Raw genomic sequence first — 19576 nt, 5'->3', positions numbered from 1 at the left:
TTCTCGTGTTAAAATATAAGATATGTTCTTGCATTGAATGGAAATTGCCGGGGAAGTATGAAATGAAAATTTTCATTATTTGGTCGAATGAAGTAGATGAAAGAAAAGCTTTTCAGTTTCTTGATAAGGCTCGTCTTCTTTCACAATTTTTTGCTTTTAGATCCAAACACCCAAATGAGTGTTCTCATATGACCCAATGAGTTTGCACATGTTCCTGTCATCTTACATAATCATAGGCATGTTTTAATTGTTACTTTACGCTCACGAAAGTTATTCTGTTGTTTGTAAAATTTATATTAACTTTTTGTTTGCTTAAATTTAAAATACAATGCTTACTTTTTTTTGGTTGATATTGAATCTATATCTGGATTAAGAATAGAAAATAATTGAAGAAAAAGACAAGAACAATTTCTTATCAATATCAACTTTCTGTTGTTAATTTAATCCATTTCATTTAACTTCAATAAATGATAATAACAAACAAAAATAATTAACCAATCAATGAACACCTATAATCTCTAAGGTCTTGCAAACCATCATTCGTCATGAATTTATCATTTTAATGCATCTATGAAATCTATATCTAGCTCAAACAGAAGCACCATATCCATGTTTACTGGGATTAACAGACCAATAGAGAGAGAAAAAACAAAGGAAGCCTGCTCAATGAGCTTTCTGAAATTAGATTAGTACAACATCCCCTGCGAACATCCGAATAAGATTGCCTGAGGTTGTTTTCTTTTTCAAAAATTGCAACTCTAGAATCATGAACAAACAGAAATATGCCCTGATTAGCTACAACCACTCTAAAGGAAATATTTAATATCTATTTAGCTTAAGAAAAGGGCAAAAGTTTGCTTTACAAAATTTACATGATTTGATTTTTGGTATAACCTTCTAAACCAATATTTCAATATATATATATATATATATATATATATATATATTTCTGCCTATTCTGTACCTCCTGTCTGTTATCTCTTGGAATATGAGAGGTAAGGATCCTGAGCAATAGTTAGAACATCTGGTCTTTCACCTTGGTTGTATGTTAAACATCGACGAATGAGTTCCTGATAATGCCCAAAGGAAGAATATTTTTACCAGCAAGATAAATTTATGTATCTTAAAACAACTCATTGACAAAGAAATTTTGGTGGATCTTGAGGTAAACACATGCAAGCAAAATAATTTTCTAGTGATTAACAAAAATAAATAAAATAAGCGCACCTTTGCCTCATTTGAGACGGATGGTCTTGATGGGAATTCCACCTTCCGGGCATTAATTATAGTGTCCTCACGAAGAATTCTCTCTTGGGTTTGATCATGTCCAAAGGGGCGCTTACCAAAGAGCATTTGGTATAGCATTACGCCAGCAGACCAAACATCCAACTGCACCAAGAAATATATATATATATACACACATTAGCTATTAACAAGATCAGTTATTTTCAAGCTTGATATACCTGTGACTAATTTCAGATGACCGAACACGAAGTCATTAAAGTTTTGCTATCTTTACAGGAAAGGCTCCCTAAGTTGGTTTAATTAGGGATCAATAGTCGAACTGAAACTAGTGTTCATTGAGGAATCATTTCCAAGGCAAAAAGAACCTATTGTCGGCATACTCTAAATTTTTGTTAGCACAAGCATTGTGCATTAAATAATGAAGTTGCATCCCAATAGAAATTTGACAATTAGCCTCCGATGCAAGAAAACAAACACCAATTCCTGGAAACTCATAAATAATACAAACCTTTGACGATATGAATGGAGTCTTGTTGAGATCGAAGCATTCTGGGGGCAAATACCTGATACATGGTAAGGAAAATGACAATAAATATTATAGGTTCCAAAAAATAGACCCAGCTTCAATAAGGAACAGATTAAAAACAAAATAAAAAAGAGAGAGAGATGACCCATAAGATTGTACAGATCAAACAGCATGCAAAATAAAATTTTCAATTATATCAAGGTGTAAATAGATGGGTCATGCAGAAATAAGTGTACACCGGATATTTGTGTTTTGACGGCATTGTAATTCTAATGGTTAATATTCTAGAACAGTTTAGATTCAATAAATCACAATGAACCCATCCACGAGGGGGCTGATAGATGCTATCAATAATGGGCATTAAAATTTTAGTATCATAAAATAGTAGTTGTTCATGATGGTTAAACCTAATTGAAAAAACTACAATTTAACAAATGGAAAAAAGAAGAGTTCAAGAAAGACAAGTTCCAATGTTTTGCACCAAAGGAAGGCTAAAGTGATCTGCTTATACCTTGTTCAAATGATAAATATTGCTCTACTTCTGATTGCTTATTAGTTATGTGCAACAACGTAAAATATGATAACACAGAAATCCCAGCATGTTTCTTGAGCCAAATTAAATTTTTCACCAAGCAGGATAATTATGATACAATACAATAAGCACTTGCTTTGCTTAGTCAGTAAGTGTGTTGCATACAAGTATCAACTATGTTAAAAGCACACTGACCAGTATGTTCCAGCTCCCTGTGATGTAAGTTCCATGCCCTGAGATCCAACATCATCTTCCACTATCTTGCTAAGACCAAAATCTGTCATTTTGCAACACCTACCTCATCAAAGAGCACATTACCAGGCTTTAAGTCATAATGAATGATCTTTGGAGTTCTTTTATTCAAATATGAGACCCTGAAATATCTGAACAATTATAATTCTAGCTTCCTTTTCTGGGAGAACAGGTACAGCTTTAAGAACTGCATCAAGATCTTTCCCTGAGAAAAAGGAAAAAAAGAAAAAACAAGAAAGAATGAGGTAGTAAACCTACCAATTAAAAAATACACACAAAAAAGACCTAGCCTAAGAATGCCCATAGGCTGGGCAGGACTAACCAATGACTCAAAGATAATCTGGCCAAGTTTTAGTTTCAGACAGGACTAGGGTTTGGTAACGGTTTAGTCTATTTATTTCCCAAGGTTAGCACAGTCTGTGATTCTAGAATCAAGGGGTAAATTCAAGATTTTCACACTGAACCAGCCCAGTCACTACAGTAAGCTAGTAACGCACTAATTATTTATATGTCCCAAGAAAAAAAAGGGCAAACAAAGAAAGTGTTTGTACCACTGCAATATTCTAACACGGTACAGAATGTGTTGTGATCAATCTCAAAGTAATCCCAGAGCCGTACTATGTGAGGATGCACCAGAGTCTTGTGAATGTTGTATTCACGAATTGCATGACGCATATAACTTTGCTTCTTCTCTTCACTCCATTGAGCATTCAAACTGTGAAGCTTGCATGCAACATATCTGAACTCCACCAAATCAAATGCCTGCTTGAAAGTTCCCACTTCAAATCACTGGAAAATATATGCATCGCAATGCCTAGAGACAAAAGGAATAGGTAGGTTTCGTAGTAAAAGAGCCAAAAATGAACCAGATAGTTTTTAATGGTCCTCTCCTTTTGTCAATACAATTTTCTATTTTCAAGTAGAAGTGCCTCAAGGATTCACCTTATAAACTTCACTAAATCCCCCCTTCCCAAGAAGGTTTAAAAGCGCATAACGATGATTGAGAATCTGAAAATTGTTGAAGCGAGATGCATCCTCATCCCTTATACGCTTCATCTCACGTATATGCCTTGCTTTTTCTAGTTCATAACGATCCCTCTCCCGTAAAGCACTCTCTTCCTCCTAGGTACATACAAAAAATAAATGAATAAATAAAATAAAAAAATTGTGAAATGGCAACAATATTAAATGTTAAAGATTTGGAAATACACCAGAAATCCATAGGAAAGAGTTCAAATAAGTTTCTAATCACATGTCCCCACTTGATCTTGCTTTTATTTGAATAATAGGCTTTTGGTTTTGCTCATCTCTCCTCCATTTCAATCTCTATCTTAATTCTTCCATTTTACTTCATTCTCAATGTTCAATTTTTTTTAAAGAACCTATTTTTCTTATATATCTTTAAGCTCCATAATTTTTATCTTTATAAATTGATCTTATCTAATCTCATAAATTTTCATGATTTTAAACATTCTATTTTATTTTAATTTTAAATTTAACATAATTTAAATCCTTTGTCCTAAATTCTATTTCTCTAAGATTAGTTTTACAGCAACATTCACCATCCTTCTAAAAACAATGTGATTCACCTATCCATATGTATGCACATGTGCATATATACACACAAATTTTATGCATGTGTACATGTACAAATGCATATGTACATGTGTATGTATATATATGGCTGTGTCAACTTATCTGGTTTTCGTTAATTCAAATATTGGATACTCTTCAGTACTGAAGTAGCGGACACTCTTATCCTTGTCCTAATGAAACTAATTCAAATACAATAAAATGCAAGAAACTTACCCGCTTGATGCTTGTCAAGCGAGACTTGTAAATCTCATCTTGTATAAGGAAATCTTCTTCTGACATTCCAGTTTCAGCATCACTTCCGTCACCCTTATCTACAAACATAAGTCATAAATCATATTCACAACAACCACCACACATGGAAAAATACAAAACATAGGTTGCTTGCATCAAATACAGCAAAAAATGAAGGTCCTGAATTAATGGGTTTGACCTAAAATCATATCATTCTAAAGGATGCAAGTCAATTGTGCAAGAAGTGAAGCGTAAGAATGAAACAATCAGAACCATGGAAGAGACAACAAGCATGATGAGAATGAAACAATTATAAATTGTTTGGCATGCAGCCCCACCTCAATAAAGGCACCAAATGTCAGAATGAATGATAAGATGAGGGGGTCTTAAAGGGGTACCAATATGCCAAATAACTTATCTTGGAGCAACTGACCACTGGTGTCCTCACTAGAGGACTTGCCAATTTGACTTACACGATGAAAGGTTGCCCATAAGAAAATAGCAGTTAACAGAAACATGTAAAATTAGTTTAAATCATAGTCATAAAGATCAGGAATCATGTGGAGTATATTCATTATAATCAGGTATCAATTCAAACAATTGATGTAGGAATAAAGAGATTAAAGATTTTCAAACCCTTCAACTTTGCAATCCTTCAACTAGAAGATGCGCATGCTCAATGCTTTTTAGCTGCTCAGGCTAAAAAAGAGGGAATGCAGACAAAAAGATCTGGAAATATCATATAATAATGCAATATGGGATAAACCAAATAGTACATAAAACACATTTCGAACAAGTGTCACTAATTCAATGAATTAATCGCAGGACTAAATTTCTATGGTGGCTGTTTCCAAAGAATATTCTTCCATGGTGATCAAACAGACAAGGAAGACAAGTGTGTAAATTTGATCAGAAAGAATGCAATAAAATTACCAGACTGTCTTTTCTTAAGCGATTTTCGATGTTTCTCAATAGCCTCTTTAGACTCTAACAAGGATTTCTGCAAAATAGAAAGACAACAAAAAGAAAAACAATTAGTTATCCACTCAATACCATAATATCCAGAAAAAAGTAAATATGGCATAGATGATGATGGAATCAGTGAAAACTTGTACATAACCACCAGCCAGCATATCTTGAAAATGTCAGATCAATGTAGATGTTACTGCTAGACTTTTTTACATGTATAATAAAGAAGCGCATGAACACATGTACAGGACACAAAGAAATAAGTACTAGATAGTAGAAACATTTGATTCTACAGGTTAACTTTATACAAATAATTTGTTAAAAACTAGATCGAAAGAGTAACCAACAGATGAACATTTTGTAACAGGAAAGTAGAGTTCAATTTTGGGCTCCTCCAATGATGTGATTACAAATGTTAAATTCATGCAAATAATTTTTATTGAAGGTTAGATAGCAAAAAGAATCACCAGTATAAGCATTTTTAAACTGGAAAGTAAAATTGAATTTTGGTAAAGTTGAATTTTGGACCTCCTAAATAGATCTAATTACAAATGTTAATTTTATACGGATAATTGAAGTGATAGAAAATGTAATCAATAGTCTAAAAATTTTTAAACTGGAAAGCAAAGATCAATTTTGAACCTCATGGATTGATGTTATACACTGGTTTATTACAATCAACAACACCCAGAGGCTCATCCACTAAGACATGTAAAACAGAAAGTCGTTTTTAACTCAAACTCATGCTGACAGTGTTACCAACAGAAACAACTTTCTCCAGTGGCTCCAAACTACTCATAGAATATAGGGCAGCCAGCCTCACATTAGACAACTAAGAGGAATGAAGAACCATGATCTAGAGGGCATACCAGATGTGTGTGAATATCCTTCAATGCTTGGCCGTCTTCCCACGTCTCTGATATGACTGTTCCAGCTCTGCAGTTTAAAACAGAACGTCATGGAAATGCCCAAAGAGAACAAGAAGGAACCCTTCTCCACAATAATTTATGCAGAACCTTAATGCAATCAACTACAACTTAAAATCACATATGCACTCCACAAGAAAGGAAGAATGAGACCACGAGTAGAAAGTACTTGTGCAATAAATGAAAATTGAAGTGAATAAGGATATTATGTTTGGGTTTAGGTCTATACTATGAGATTGTAAAAAGGTGCCAATTTTGCAGGAAATTGGTAAACCAGCTGATATTCAGCCAAAAATAAAAATTGTATGCTTTTATAACAACTGTTAGGCTGGGAAAAGAAAAGGCATAGCAGTATTACAGTACAGCATACCACATACTGAAAAGTATGTTCAAATTGTGGGAGGTCCTCATTTAAACTTTTTTTTTATTTTTAGTTTGAGTCTGATCCATTTGATCTTCCAAAAGAATGCTCAAATTGCAAGAGTTAGGCTCTACCTGATGACGCCAACATTGCCAAGTCTCAAGGACTCTTGTCGCATTTTCATCCTTGCTTCTTGTCTCTCAGATTTTGAAACAGATATTAGTAGATCTGACAAAATTTTTATTCTCTGCATTAAAGGAATAGAATCATGTCAACAGAAATAAAAGAGTAACAATGAGAAAATAGCATAACCAGCACAAGTCTGAAATAAATGAGTAGAAAAGGTAGAGCATGCAGCAAGCAGAATATAATCCAAGTGTATACTTGTATAAACAAAACAGATGCAGTATAATGTCCAAACACGCACGCATGCACGCGCGCACACACATGCACACAAGGAAAAAAGGGTATGTAGAACGATGCTTAGAGTATATAAGGTTGAAGAGTTAGTTAGGGTATCTAAAGGATAGTAAGAAGTTTGAACTTTGAAGCAAAATCTGAATAAGTGGTTGAACATTCCAAATTTTAGAAAGCAGCCTGCACAGCTTTCCCATTGCTTTTCAAGACAGATTATACCATGTACCCAACATTTAACCATTAAAAAAATTTCTACTAACACAAATGCATACACTAACATATCCATAGAAGTTAAACATTCGGCAAGCTTGCATTTCATTACATGCATTCATATCTATCAAAAAGTTTGGAGGTACTTGGTTCATTATATTAATGATGACAGTAAATTCAACAACCTCAAAACTCTAGGAAGACAGGCCATAAACACTGATGTAAAAGCAACAGCGAAAAAGATGCTGGCAACAATCCAGGATCAATTAAATTGTGGAATTTGATGTTAGGTTAGCAGCCATACAAATCGAAAAAATTGTGCAAGCCTGAATAATTAAGAATTGTCCTCCATAATTGAATATTTGTGAGCAAACAGCTATGAAATGGACAAATGTGACAACATATAGTTCCATTTCCAACCATGTCAATTATCTCTATTTAATGCAATCTGTTCTATCTTCAATACACAATAGCTAACAGGCTTCCATAGCATAGCATATAAGTGAATTGGGTTGCAATGCAAATTAATTCAAGCTAAAGTATGACCTTTGCCTTCATCTGTTGGTCCCGATCCTTGAAATCTCTCAATTCCTGCAGCACCAAAAATGAAGTGTTACATAGGCAAAACATTCCACAGGCAGTAACCAAACGTGCAGTTGAACAAATACTGCCTTTTCTAACTGGTGGCAAAGCTGCTGATGGTCGACTGCCCCTTGGCGTAATTTCCTCAGTTCCTCCTCCAACAATGCAACCTTGCCATGTAACAAGGATATTTCTTCCTAAATGAACCCAGTCAGAAAAAAGAAGAAAATATTAATGTGGAAGAATAGGCGAAGGCTATTTCAACACATACATATGAATATTACTCTCAATCAACAGTAGAATGAACCAGTTGTATGCATCTACTTATGTTTTGTATGAGTGAATCTTGTTGTACCAGCAAAAATAAAATCTACAACTATGATGGTTCACATCCAACTGAACAAAATTTAACATATTCGAACTACTTTTTTTTTATTTTTGTTACTTAAAAGTCAAGTTTTATGATGGCAGATTAATTTACATGTTCCTAATGTACAAGTATGAAGTACAACCAAGCACTCGCTTAAAAGTTTTGCTGCTAACTGGTGCTGCTGACAACCAGTAACATGAGAATAATGCTAAAGCCCACTCACCTTTCTCAGTTATAAACGGTTGCAAAGAGGCAAAAGCAGTACCAGTTGCAAAACTTGATAAGGAGAATAACAAACAACTTGATTTAACATGCAACAAACTGACCAACCTTCAAAGCTGTCTTTTCCTCATTCTCAAGTTGTTCTTTCGACCAATTTTCCTACCAAAAACAAGTTAATAGTATCAATAATATTCAACAACCAGGAATGTTTGTTGATTGTTTGAGAAGTGTTAAATGAAGCGAAACAGATTAACAGCCAAAAGTTATTAAAATGCATGGGATTAAGGGTGAGTAGTTTTCATTTTTAATTAAATAAAACATTTCTGCCATAGTTCTACTTCATTATTGGTGATCCAATTCCAAAGGCTGAAGGCTATTCATCACTAGTTTTTTGGAATTATCATATTTCTCTAGAAAACCCATTTAAAAGCTGTGAACCAAGGATATAAACTCATAAATCAAGAGGCCATGTTATTGCGCTGTGCTAGATTAGTTCCCCATCCATCTAACCTTCCTGATCATGGATGAGATATTAGTCAAGGTAAAGCAATGAAATCAAACTATAAACTAGACCATTAGACGCAAAACTATAGTAAAAAGTAGAGGTAAAGGCAGCCAACAAAAAGCACCTTATTTATTTAATGCTATTTCAAACCTACCTCGTTGACCACAACTTTTGTTTTCATAGTAGCATCCTCCATTCCTTTTTTAATTAATAATATGAAATTTTTCATTAAAAAATAGGCATAATTACGAAGAAGTCAATTAGGGTTTTGGCCATGGTAATTTACTTTGTTTTAGATGACATTTAGATTTGATTAGACAGAATTATCATATAGTTGTCACTTATCAGTCATTAGGTTCAATGCGTTGAAAATGGAAGCTGATTCAACTATTCAAGGTGGCTAATTATCCACAAGAATATAGCATAAGTGTTAACAAAAACTCAATTTAATTGAGTACTTCCCATCTGTCATGTTTGTTTCTGTTCTATCACAATATGTTTATTTGTAAAACCAAACCTGTAAGATCTCAACTTACAAATGAACCCAAAAACCAATGCCTCATAGCATATAAAAAAAAATGTGTGAAAAAGAGGAGCTGCATGCATGGCGGAACTATGGTCAAATGCCAAGCTTCATATTACTAAGTCAGCTCCAAATAAATCATTTGAAAGAAAAACTAAATAATGGTCTGAAATGAATTTTCTTGTATTTCAGATTACTAAACTCTCATATCTAAGATCACAAATCAATAGTGAGAACTGAGAAGAGGAAACAAAAATGATGGTCAGTAGCAACAATGAAATAATATGTTGGTTGCATATTTCAAATCAAGAAGAAATTACATATATACCTTGTGTACTGATGAGTTCTCAAGATGACCATTCGAAGATACAACAGTTGATGGAGATGCTGAAGGCCACGTCTGATCAGTGGACTTTGACCCACGCCCCCTGCCTGTTGCTTGGCGACCCCTGCCACGAACTTGTTTCTTTCTCTGTGAATCATCCAAGCTTGATCCTTTTTCTGTATTTTCTGTGACCTTTATCCTTCCATCTCCTGCTCCCTGAGTATCTCATAATAAGCAGGATTTGCAAAGAATAAGATTAATCAATACAAAAGAAGCAAAATTCAAAAGTCAAGGAATGACAATGCCAGCAAAAGTAAGTCAGCTGGCTTTCCTTATTCAGCACATTTTCAAAAGGTAAGAATGAAAAACTGAAATAGTTCTTGCTTAAAAGATTTTTGTCTATTTTTCAACAAAATAATCTGCCAAATAAAGGAGAAAACACACCCATATACATGTGCACACAAATAACATAGACATTTATGCGTGTGTATATTGTAAACCACACATATTTACACAAACTATAAGAAATAAAAGGTAGGAAGTTAAAGAATATCACATTGTTAGACCATGTGATATTTATATCCTAAAATCAAGTTCAACTCTAACCAAACTATTTTTTATATATACATTACATAAAATGCAAACTTGCCACCATAAAAAATAAATGACTCATAAATATTAAGCATAAATTCAGTTTTGGGGACATTTCAACCAAACAATTTGGTTGCCTTGAATTGTTCATTTATAGGCAAGCCAAATCATAAGTTACAAAAATGATAGTATTTATGTACTAAGACTGATCTTCTGAAATTTTACTTCAGACTATAGCGGGTCTGACCACTTTCAGTGGCCACATCATATTGAAACCCAACTATACTTTTTATTTTCAAAGCAATTGTTAGGTGAAATGCAATGGCAACCACCAGACCTCTTTTTATAACAATGATCATATTCATTAGTCAAAATTATGTGATGATTCCTTGTCTACAAACTTCAACCTCTCATTTGTGTATACCTGAATAATAAACATGAGTGTTACAAATGCAAAAATATTAGAATGCAAACAAGTATCTGTCCGTTGGTCTATGTGAGAATGTTCATGGAATACTTAAATTATAACTCTATGCTTTCATGTGAACTTGTAATGGTTTAGAACCGAAGAATTGTTCAATGGTCATGAAATATTAAGGTTTGGCTCAAAAACAGTCACTGGAAAAATGAAAGTTCCAGCTCAACAATTCAATCAGGCAAATTTTCAACTTGACGCCAGGCGCCTAGAGTCATATTAGGAGGTGAGCATTCAACTGGGCCATTATATATCGCACCCAACATATTTAGGGAGATCTGTTCAATGACTTTGTAGGACTAATTAGTAAAACATTACTTTCCATTTGGGGACATTTGCTTACTATAGGCACTAATAAAACCACACTCGTCATTATTTTCTAAGATTAAATTGGAGTAATTATATGAATTGTAGATCCACCGTTGACTAAGATGTAAGGCATAGAGTCATAGGCGTCAATTGCATTGACAATTCAAGCAGCTATCACTTTTGTTATTGGCTATTATTATATCATATTTACCTATGATTCTACCTATTCTTTAACAACCAAAGCTAGAAGTGAAATTTCAACCATCCAAATCAAAATGTTGCTCCAGGTAACAACATTCACAATGGCAAATGTTCAACTAAAAGAACACATCTACAAATCTTGCATCATATCTGTGCTACCACTTTTAAAAAAAGATACGGACATGCCTTTCAGATTGTTCACTTAAAGAGCTTGATGGAATACCTGTTAGGTTCTTAAACCCCATACATGGACCCATATTGAACTAGCATACTAGCATAACATGGTTATCCTGAACAAACTTGTGCCTGAGTTTCATTTGATGATCAACTCAGTTACAATTAGGTGATATTAATCTTTGTCTATGCAGATACATGTAAAAAAAACAATGCAATATCAATTTCGTGTTAGGCAGAGAGGTGCACTTTAAAAATTCAGTGTACAAATATAGAATGCATAGAAGGGAGTGCCAATTACTTCAAACAACATCTGAAATTGAAGAAATTACAATGGCATCAACTTAGTACATGCATGCAGGAGCAAGCATAATGAATTGCCACAGCCATTGATATTGCAAATTTTGCAGCCAGACAAACAGACAGCTAAATAATTACTGAGCCATGACCGCAAGAACGCACCTCATACAGCTGGAGTGGCATGATATGGTCATCCTCAACCACTCTTTTCCGTTTTTGAGTGTTGGCTTGTATCAAAAACTCTCTGCCATTCTGAATAGGGCAACACATCTAGCATCAGGTATAGTGTGCACATTTAAGAATTCAAACAGAAAGCATTCATCAAAGGTCAAGCACAAAATTGGCAATAACATAAAAAGAATAATTCAAACAGAAACCATCCATGATCCAATCCTCATGAGAGCAAACATATTGACAGATGTGGAAACAGATAATTCCAAAAATGAACAACTTGCAAAAGAAACATTTAAACTCTAGAGAATCAAATTCAATGTGTGTGTCTTTTTTTCGATACTATAGCAGAAACAAATTCAAATCATCATAAAACACTCACAGAAACAAACATAAATCAGTTAGAAACCAATGCAAGCTGATAAAAACACGTTAACTTTGGATTAAGTTGGATCTTATTAAGAAGTAGCTCACATCATCCTCTGAATCACTGGACGACAATGAATCCGGCAGCTCCTCTGTTCCAAACTTCACAGAAGAAGGCATCTGCCACGTCGACTGCACTGCCGGCGAGGAGGAGGAGGAGCTCTTACCGACCATCCGAGCCTCAAGCTTCGCCAGCTTAGACCGATCAGAAGGATTGGAATTCGAGGACAGTTGCATGAGCACATCGTCCGACATTGCCGACAAAAACAAAAATCAAAGAAGAAAAACAAAACCAAGATATCAGAAAACAATCGAATTCGAATTCCTCAAGCCGCCAATCAGATCATGCTCAGAAAAAGCCTCAGGTTCGGATCTCTCCTTCCGGAGAAACTGATCAAGAACTCCGAGAAATCAAACCCATTCTAGGGTTAGGGTTTTTGGGGAATGGGAGAGGTCGAGGAGATTGGAGGAGAAAACAACGGGAAGAGTGGAGAGGATGGGAATAGAGAGGGAGGGGTGTTTTGGGAATGATAGGGCTATTCAGAGAAGATGGAAATTTTTTTTTGGGAATGGGACTAGGGACGAAGTATGGAAGAGATTTTACAGGGAGGGTTTCATCGGAGACATTGTATTTAGTCCCTTTCCGTATTTTAATAATAATTATATTATTTTTATTATGTATTTAAATAAATTTGAAATGTTGATTTTTTAAATAAAATATAAAACATATTTGTTAAGATAATAACCTTTTGGCCTATGGGTTGTTGAACCCTTGCCTACAATGCTTGTGTTTTGCTAAGAATTTAAATTTGATATATATATTTGAAAATAAATTTAAGGGTTTAATGCATAAGAGAAAATAAAAGATGCAATTTGGGAATCATAAAAATATTTGAGATTTATTCCGGATTTTGTAATTATTTTGATTTGATTTTGTGCTTGTTTAGTGCTAATGACAAGGATTAAATAATGGCCAAATAGTCTATCAGAAAAACAATTTAGTTTGCATATTTTTTTTTTTTTATTTGAAAATTTGCTTCTTTCCCAATTTTCATCTCTGGATATTTTTTTAGTATTTTTTTAATTATTTTCAAAAAATTATATTTAGGAAAAAAAACAACAACAACATTTTAAAATTTTTTAATATTCCCAATTGCCCAAAAAGCCCTTATCGAAGTCCTGCACTATCAAAGGAAGCAAATGGTCGCCGGCATAGAGGAGAGATTAAGCTCCGCATGGCGGACTTCAAGGAAGACGAAGACGCGCCAATTCTGAGCTCCCGAATTTTGGAGGCCTTGAAGGAGTTCTTGAGCGAGTACAACTCATTGGGCATCAGAGCCGGAAGCGAAGAAGATGGAAAAGTGGATGAAGTGAGGCTGGTGACAGAGGACTGGAGGCTAAGCCAGTTCTGATACGACCAAGTGAAGGCGGAGACGATCGTCAATGAGATTATGGCTCTTTGCTCTTCAGCGTCCTCTCGTGTGGCCTGCGTCGCCTGTCCCGCTCTCTATGCCTATCTCAAGGTTTGATCTTTTTTTCGCCTGATTATAAAGATTAACAAATTGGGATCCGGATTTTGAGCTTTTATTGGGGTTTTTAACTTGATTTTTTTCATTGCCTGTGATTTGGTTATATGTGGTATTCATTACTCATTAGCTTATTTATAGCTTCGAGGTGTTTTGTATCTTGATTTTGATCATATCTATTTGCTTATAGGATTTAATCTCTCGTAATGCCATGCATATTCTGACTTTCTGCAAATTTGACCATTGAGCTGTTGATACTGAGTTGATAATTCCCAAAAGTGGCATTTTTTAGGAATGATTGAACAAGTTCTTCTCTGGGGTTTATGTCATGCTACATTATAGGTTTAAAACATAGACAATAGTTGATAGCCACATGGAAGTCAATTCTCAGGTGAAAGTCCAAAAGAAACCTGGAGAACAAAGCTTAATGGGGGACAATGCAATGATAGTTACTGATTTTAAGGTAGGGCAGAGAGACAAGGGAATAATTGGGGCTCACGCGAAGAGGAGTTTGTTAGTGGAAAACCACATGTCGAGATCTTCATAGAAGAGTGCAACACCAATTAATATCCGAGGTGAGGAGGAATTAATAGCAGGACACGTGGTTGACCAAGATAGAAAAGAAGAAGCTCAATCTATGGTGCAGATAGAAGCTGAAGGGAAACGTAGACTGAGGTGCCCGAATACACGTTTCCATGACTATCTCTGGGGATAAAGAGCTCAGTATAGAGATTGGGGAAAGAGATCACTAAAGAAGAAATTAGAGGCCTATCTCAGAGGAGACAGGAGAGGAATCCGGTGGTGGTGCACTGCCTGGTTTGGTTATCTTACTTCTCATTAATTGTTCTTGTTGTTTACATTTTTGTTGCTGAATTGTGGGTTATTTTTAGAACTGTTAATCAGTCTTGATTTTGCTGTGAATGCTCTGTGAGAACTTAGATCTACTTGTGATTCTTCTGATTGGTTGAATGTATTTCAAAGAACTAGATCTACATATTATTAAGCAGTATTGTGAAAATTCTCTGTGATTGAACTCTGATCAAGAGTAGAATCAGCTGAAATTTTACCGAAACACACTAAGAGTGTTGATTTGAGATTTGATTTCAATTGATCTTAGAATAGATCATAACAATTTAATGGGTGATTTCATGTCCTTTTGATGTGCATGTTCTTTAGCTTAGAGAGACTTTATATGTGGTTATGCACCATTATCTCATTGAAGTAAACTTATATGCCAAACAGACAAGAGTTGCCTATGTGTGTTACTTCCGAGAAGTTGTAAAAAATTGGCATAAGAGCAACTTAGGTGTTTTATTAGTTTCCCAATAGTTAAATAAAAAATAAAAGTAGATCAAGCAACAACACTTGTTCTGAAGTATATATGCTCCCCTTGCCCAAAAATAGTGGTTGTGATGACCAATGTTACGCCTTTCGTATTTTTCCTGCTCTATTAATTATGTGCACATGGTTATGTTTCTCATGAATCAACATCCTTGAATCCTTTCCTTTACTACCTTTTCCTGCTATGATTGCAATGTTGTGTTGAATTTATCAATGTATTTATGAGGAAAAGAAGTTTGTGGACTGACATACAAAAGCATTTTGTATAGAGCTTAATAATGAGTAAAGACCTTGAACATTGCAATTTTGGGATCACTGCAAATAAGGAGGCTTGCAAGTTAAGGCTTTTAAGCCTCTTCTTCCACCTTTGGGTCCTCATATTTTATTTAAAAGAACCACCCATTGTACCAATAATGGATACTTGACATTTGAAAAGACATAATTTTTTCCTCTCTCCATCATAAAAAATGTGTTCTGGTTATATATTTGAAGAAAATTAATAATCCATATGTTCTTAGTTGCAAGGGTTTATCTTCTTCTATGCACGTTATCTGCCATGTTGTCTTGGCTGAATGGACCTTAGAGTTAATCTACAGCACAAGCAATTCAGAAAATAAACAAAATGGTAACTCAAGCATGCCTAATATTGTGCTAGCTGGTATTTTATCATTTATACTTTGGCTTTAAATCAACTTCACAAACCACTTATGTCATGTGACTCAGATTGCATGTGATGACAAGTGATTTGGTATAGACAATGTCTTTGTCAGAATTCGCTTCCATTACATGCAATCTCTTGCGTTGAATTCTCCTCCCCTAAGCTAGTGGGCATGTTCCCACTTATCATGTAGCATTTCTTTTATGCTTGGCTGTTACATATTGACCCATATTTTTAGAGTTGCTGTTGAGAAACTTTCTCAAAATTCGCTAGCAATTACCTAGCATGTGCATTTTTTGCAATACGAAGCAAGTGTTGGATCAAAATGTCCTTACACACTGGACTTCTTGGCCAATTAATTTACTTTAAGTTTTTGTTCATTATTGCCAATCCTTCATGTGTTTTTTGAATAGATAAGGTAAGCAATAGCTCCAAACTATGTGGCTGTTCTTTTTGTTAGGTTGTTAGAGAGATGAGGAAGATGGTGGCTATGTGATAGAAAACTTAGAATTGATGTGCATCCAATCCACCTAAAAGTTGGGAATGAATTCATTGTGGGCAAAGCCTTTTCATGGTTGAGAGTTCCTTTTTGTTTCATGAGGAAAATAGCTTATTTTTGTTGCCCACTTCTCATTTGTCTTCCTGAGGATCACTACTTGCATTTGGTTCCAAAGATTTCACAAATTGAAGTTTGTCCTTTTTCATACTACTTATGAGAAAACCTTCACTGGCCGGCACATTTGTTGATCTACTTGACATTAATGAAGCTTTTTTTTTTTGTTATCTAACCTAACATCCATTTGTTTGTTTTTAATTAATTTATCTCTTCAAAATTTCAGAAAAATTGAACCTAATATCTCAGTTCAATTACTTGAGTATGAAAAGCGCTTTGAGCGGTATGATGGTGATTTTACATTTTATGACTACAACCAGCTAGAAGATTTACCACTAGAGTTGAAACACAACTTTCAAGTTGTTGTTGCTGACCTTCTTTATCTGGTAAGTTTGCTGGTCAGCTCGCTGTAGCAATTATTTTCCTTCCAAAGATGAACTAAACAAGTGCCACAACAGGCAGAGAAGGTGCAATGAATTCCCTTTTCCTCTCTTGTTCTTTTCCTTTGTGCCTTTTGGTTACTTGCAATTAGCATTTCCCCAATTCACATTTTTCCACAAGGAAAACTTTACTGGTTTGTTGGAGCCATTAAATGATCACCTTAAAGGCCATTGATAGCAGGAAGTGCTTGAAATTTGAATCGATTCTCATGGACAAAATGATCGTAGTTGTCATTACATTCCAAACTCCCCCATGAACCCTTTTATTTGAGAAAGACAAAAATATAATGCATTTATTGGTAACTCATGTTTGCAGAGCAAGGAATGTTTGGAAAAAGTAGCTCATACCATATCATTCTTGTCCTCCCCAAAAGATTTTTATATTGCTATTGCTGACAGGTTTGTTCCCATTTTCCTGTTTTCCCTTCAAATATTAAATGCTATATTAATTGATATTTCCAACTTCATGCTGATAAGATATAAACCTTTCTGCTTATGTGTTTTTGTTTTGTGCTTTTGCATGAGCTTATGCTAATTACCATTTTGATTCAGGAGCGGTACAGCAAGACAGAGCTTCAAAGCTCTTGAAATTGCATCCTTGTAGTTTTAGGCCTTAGCACTCAAACAAACTTAGAAACGAATTCTGACTCTATACGAACTATGATCCAGAAGAAAGATTAGGAGGCTGGTAGTAGGGGTGTAAACGAGCCGAGCCGAGCCGAGTATCACTAGGCTCGAGCTTGGCTTGTTTATATTTTTCAAAGGCTCGAGCTCGCCTTGAGCTTGTTCGAGCCATGTTTTTTATGCTCAAGCTCGGCTCGCTGTAAAGCTCTAGTAGCTCGAGCTCTGCTCATAAAGCTCGAAATTACTTATACTCAAACTAAGCTCGAGAAGCTCGAGCTCGTTTAAGCTCGATTAACTTGTCATTTTCAAATAATGTAAATAAATCTAATATAATTCATAATAAAACTCCAAATTCAACACATCTTCATTATATTCATAATAAAATTCCAGGCTCCAAATATAACAAATTTGGGGTTTATTTGGGGTTAGAGCTTAGGAATTAGAATTGTGCGGCTTATATACTTAGGTGTTTTTGTAATTTATATATAACTAATTTTTTAATATTTTATATATAGAAGCTCGTTTAGGATCGCAAGCCTCATGAGCTGAGTATTTTTAGGTTCAAGCTCTGCTCGCCAAATTAAACGAGTAGCTCGAGCTTGGCTCGGCTCGTGAAAAGTCGAATTGAATTCGAGCATGGACTGAGCCGATCTCGAGTAGCTCATGAATATCTTGACTCATTTACACCCCTAGCTAGGAGCTAATTAAGTAGAAACCATCTACAAGTTCATATACATGCGAAGAAGCTGGAAGCATTCCTTTGCTGATGTTTTAGTTTATGGTAATGTTATTGGCCAATCCAGAATTTTTTTATATGTGTGGAAGATCAATGGAATGCCTTTTTTTTTTAAAAAAAAAATTGCTGTATTGGATTATCAGTGAAGTTTATTGCCAAACTTATAATGCAGCATGATTGAATGTCATGTTGAGCAAAACTCCCAGGTTCAGTTCATCTGGAATGATTGTAGTCTAATCTCTATGCAGTTTTGTTTGAATTAAAAGGTTTATTAGGTCTTTATCTGGCCATAACCAAAACATACTTTGCTTATTCCCTGGAATTATTTAAATCAGGCACAAAGGTTGCCTTTCTTTCTTTCCGTTATTTCTCAACTTCACTCTATGCCAAATTGGTGATTATCTTTGCTTTTTTGTTTCAAGAATTTTTATTGTTTACGTAAAGTTTTAAACTTAAAATCACCTAGAGCGTTTGGTTGCAATGAATGAAATAGAAAGGATTGGAGGAATAATGAAAATGAGATGGAATGGAAAAGGCATGGGATAGTGCAGTGAGAATGGAAAAAATAAATAAAAAGAAAATATGATAACATGACTCTTATACTCTTTATGCGAATAAATATTATTAGGAAAAATTTCAAAAATAAACCTTGTGGTTTCCAGTTTTGCAAAAAAAAAGGACAAAGGTTTGTTTTTTTAGTTTTTAACTTATGTGGTTTTCTTAGCTAGCAAAAAATGGAAAAACCGTTAACAAGTTTTTAATGGTGTTAACTCACAAGGGTAAAATGATCAATTTATAAAAAATCATCTAATTTGACATAATTTTTATTTTTTTTAATCTATTAATCTCTCTCAAAATTCTAATAAATAAAAAAAAACTTAAATTTCAAAAAAAAAAATCATGTTGGAAAACATGTTTTTTTTAATGATATGTGGTATTTTATAATAAATTAACCATTTTGCCCCTGTAAGTTAACACTGTTAAAAGGTTGTTAACGATTTTTCTCTTTTTTGCTAGCTGGGGAAGCCACATAGGTTAAAAACGAAAAAAAACAAACCTCTGTTTCTTTTTTGCAAAATTGGGAAACCACAAGGTTTATTTTCAAATTTTTTGCATACTATTATACATATAATAATTGGTTTTTTAAGAGATAACTATTTTTAAAAATATTAAATTATTAAAAATATTTATTTATTATA

General features: G+C 34.4%; 2 protein-coding genes across 8 annotated transcripts; one reads left to right on the top strand and one right to left on the bottom strand.

Annotated features, from left to right (window-relative positions):
• Nucleotides 1–640: 640 nt before the first annotated feature.
• On the bottom strand, nt 641–13071 carry LOC120267473 (serine/threonine-protein kinase TOUSLED). Its single transcript, XM_039275147.1, is given in 18 exon segments — nt 641–1070; nt 1228–1389; nt 1754–1808; nt 2499–2586; nt 2589–2671; nt 2673–2760; nt 3107–3317; nt 3498–3677; nt 4365–4462; nt 5316–5382; nt 6221–6287; nt 6773–6885; nt 7812–7856; nt 7937–8044; nt 8548–8598; nt 9796–10008; nt 12005–12094; nt 12488–13071. Coding segments are annotated over 18 exon segments (2022 nt in total). The 5' UTR covers nt 12695–13071; the 3' UTR covers nt 641–974.
• A 546-nt stretch (nt 13072–13617) lies between these two features.
• On the top strand, nt 13618–18089 carry LOC120267476 (EEF1A lysine methyltransferase 1-like). 7 transcript variants are annotated; one of them, XM_039275151.1, is made up of 4 exons: nt 13618–13962; nt 16805–16963; nt 17334–17416; nt 17570–18089. In XM_039275151.1, the coding sequence occupies exons 1-4, from the start codon at nt 13891–13893 to the stop codon at nt 17619–17621; spliced, it is 366 nt and encodes a 121-aa protein (XP_039131085.1). In that variant the 5' UTR covers nt 13618–13890; the 3' UTR covers nt 17622–18089. The 7 variants fall into 7 exon arrangements, 2 of the variants coding, with proteins under 2 accessions (XP_039131085.1, XP_039131084.1); XR_005538470.1 differs by lacking the exons at nt 17334–17416; nt 17570–18089 and adding an exon at nt 14258–14781 and having other exon boundaries at nt 16804–17301; XR_005538471.1 differs by lacking the exons at nt 16805–16963; nt 17334–17416; nt 17570–18089 and adding exons at nt 14258–14781; nt 15576–16248.
• The last annotated feature ends 1487 nt before the right edge of the window (nt 18090–19576 follow it).

Source organism: Dioscorea cayenensis, chromosome 8, assembly GCF_009730915.1.
Source record: "Dioscorea cayenensis subsp. rotundata cultivar TDr96_F1 chromosome 8, TDr96_F1_v2_PseudoChromosome.rev07_lg8_w22 25.fasta, whole genome shotgun sequence".
NCBI lineage: Eukaryota > Viridiplantae > Streptophyta > Magnoliopsida > Dioscoreales > Dioscoreaceae > Dioscorea > Dioscorea cayenensis.
This window is presented reverse-complemented; position numbering and strand designations above follow the sequence as displayed.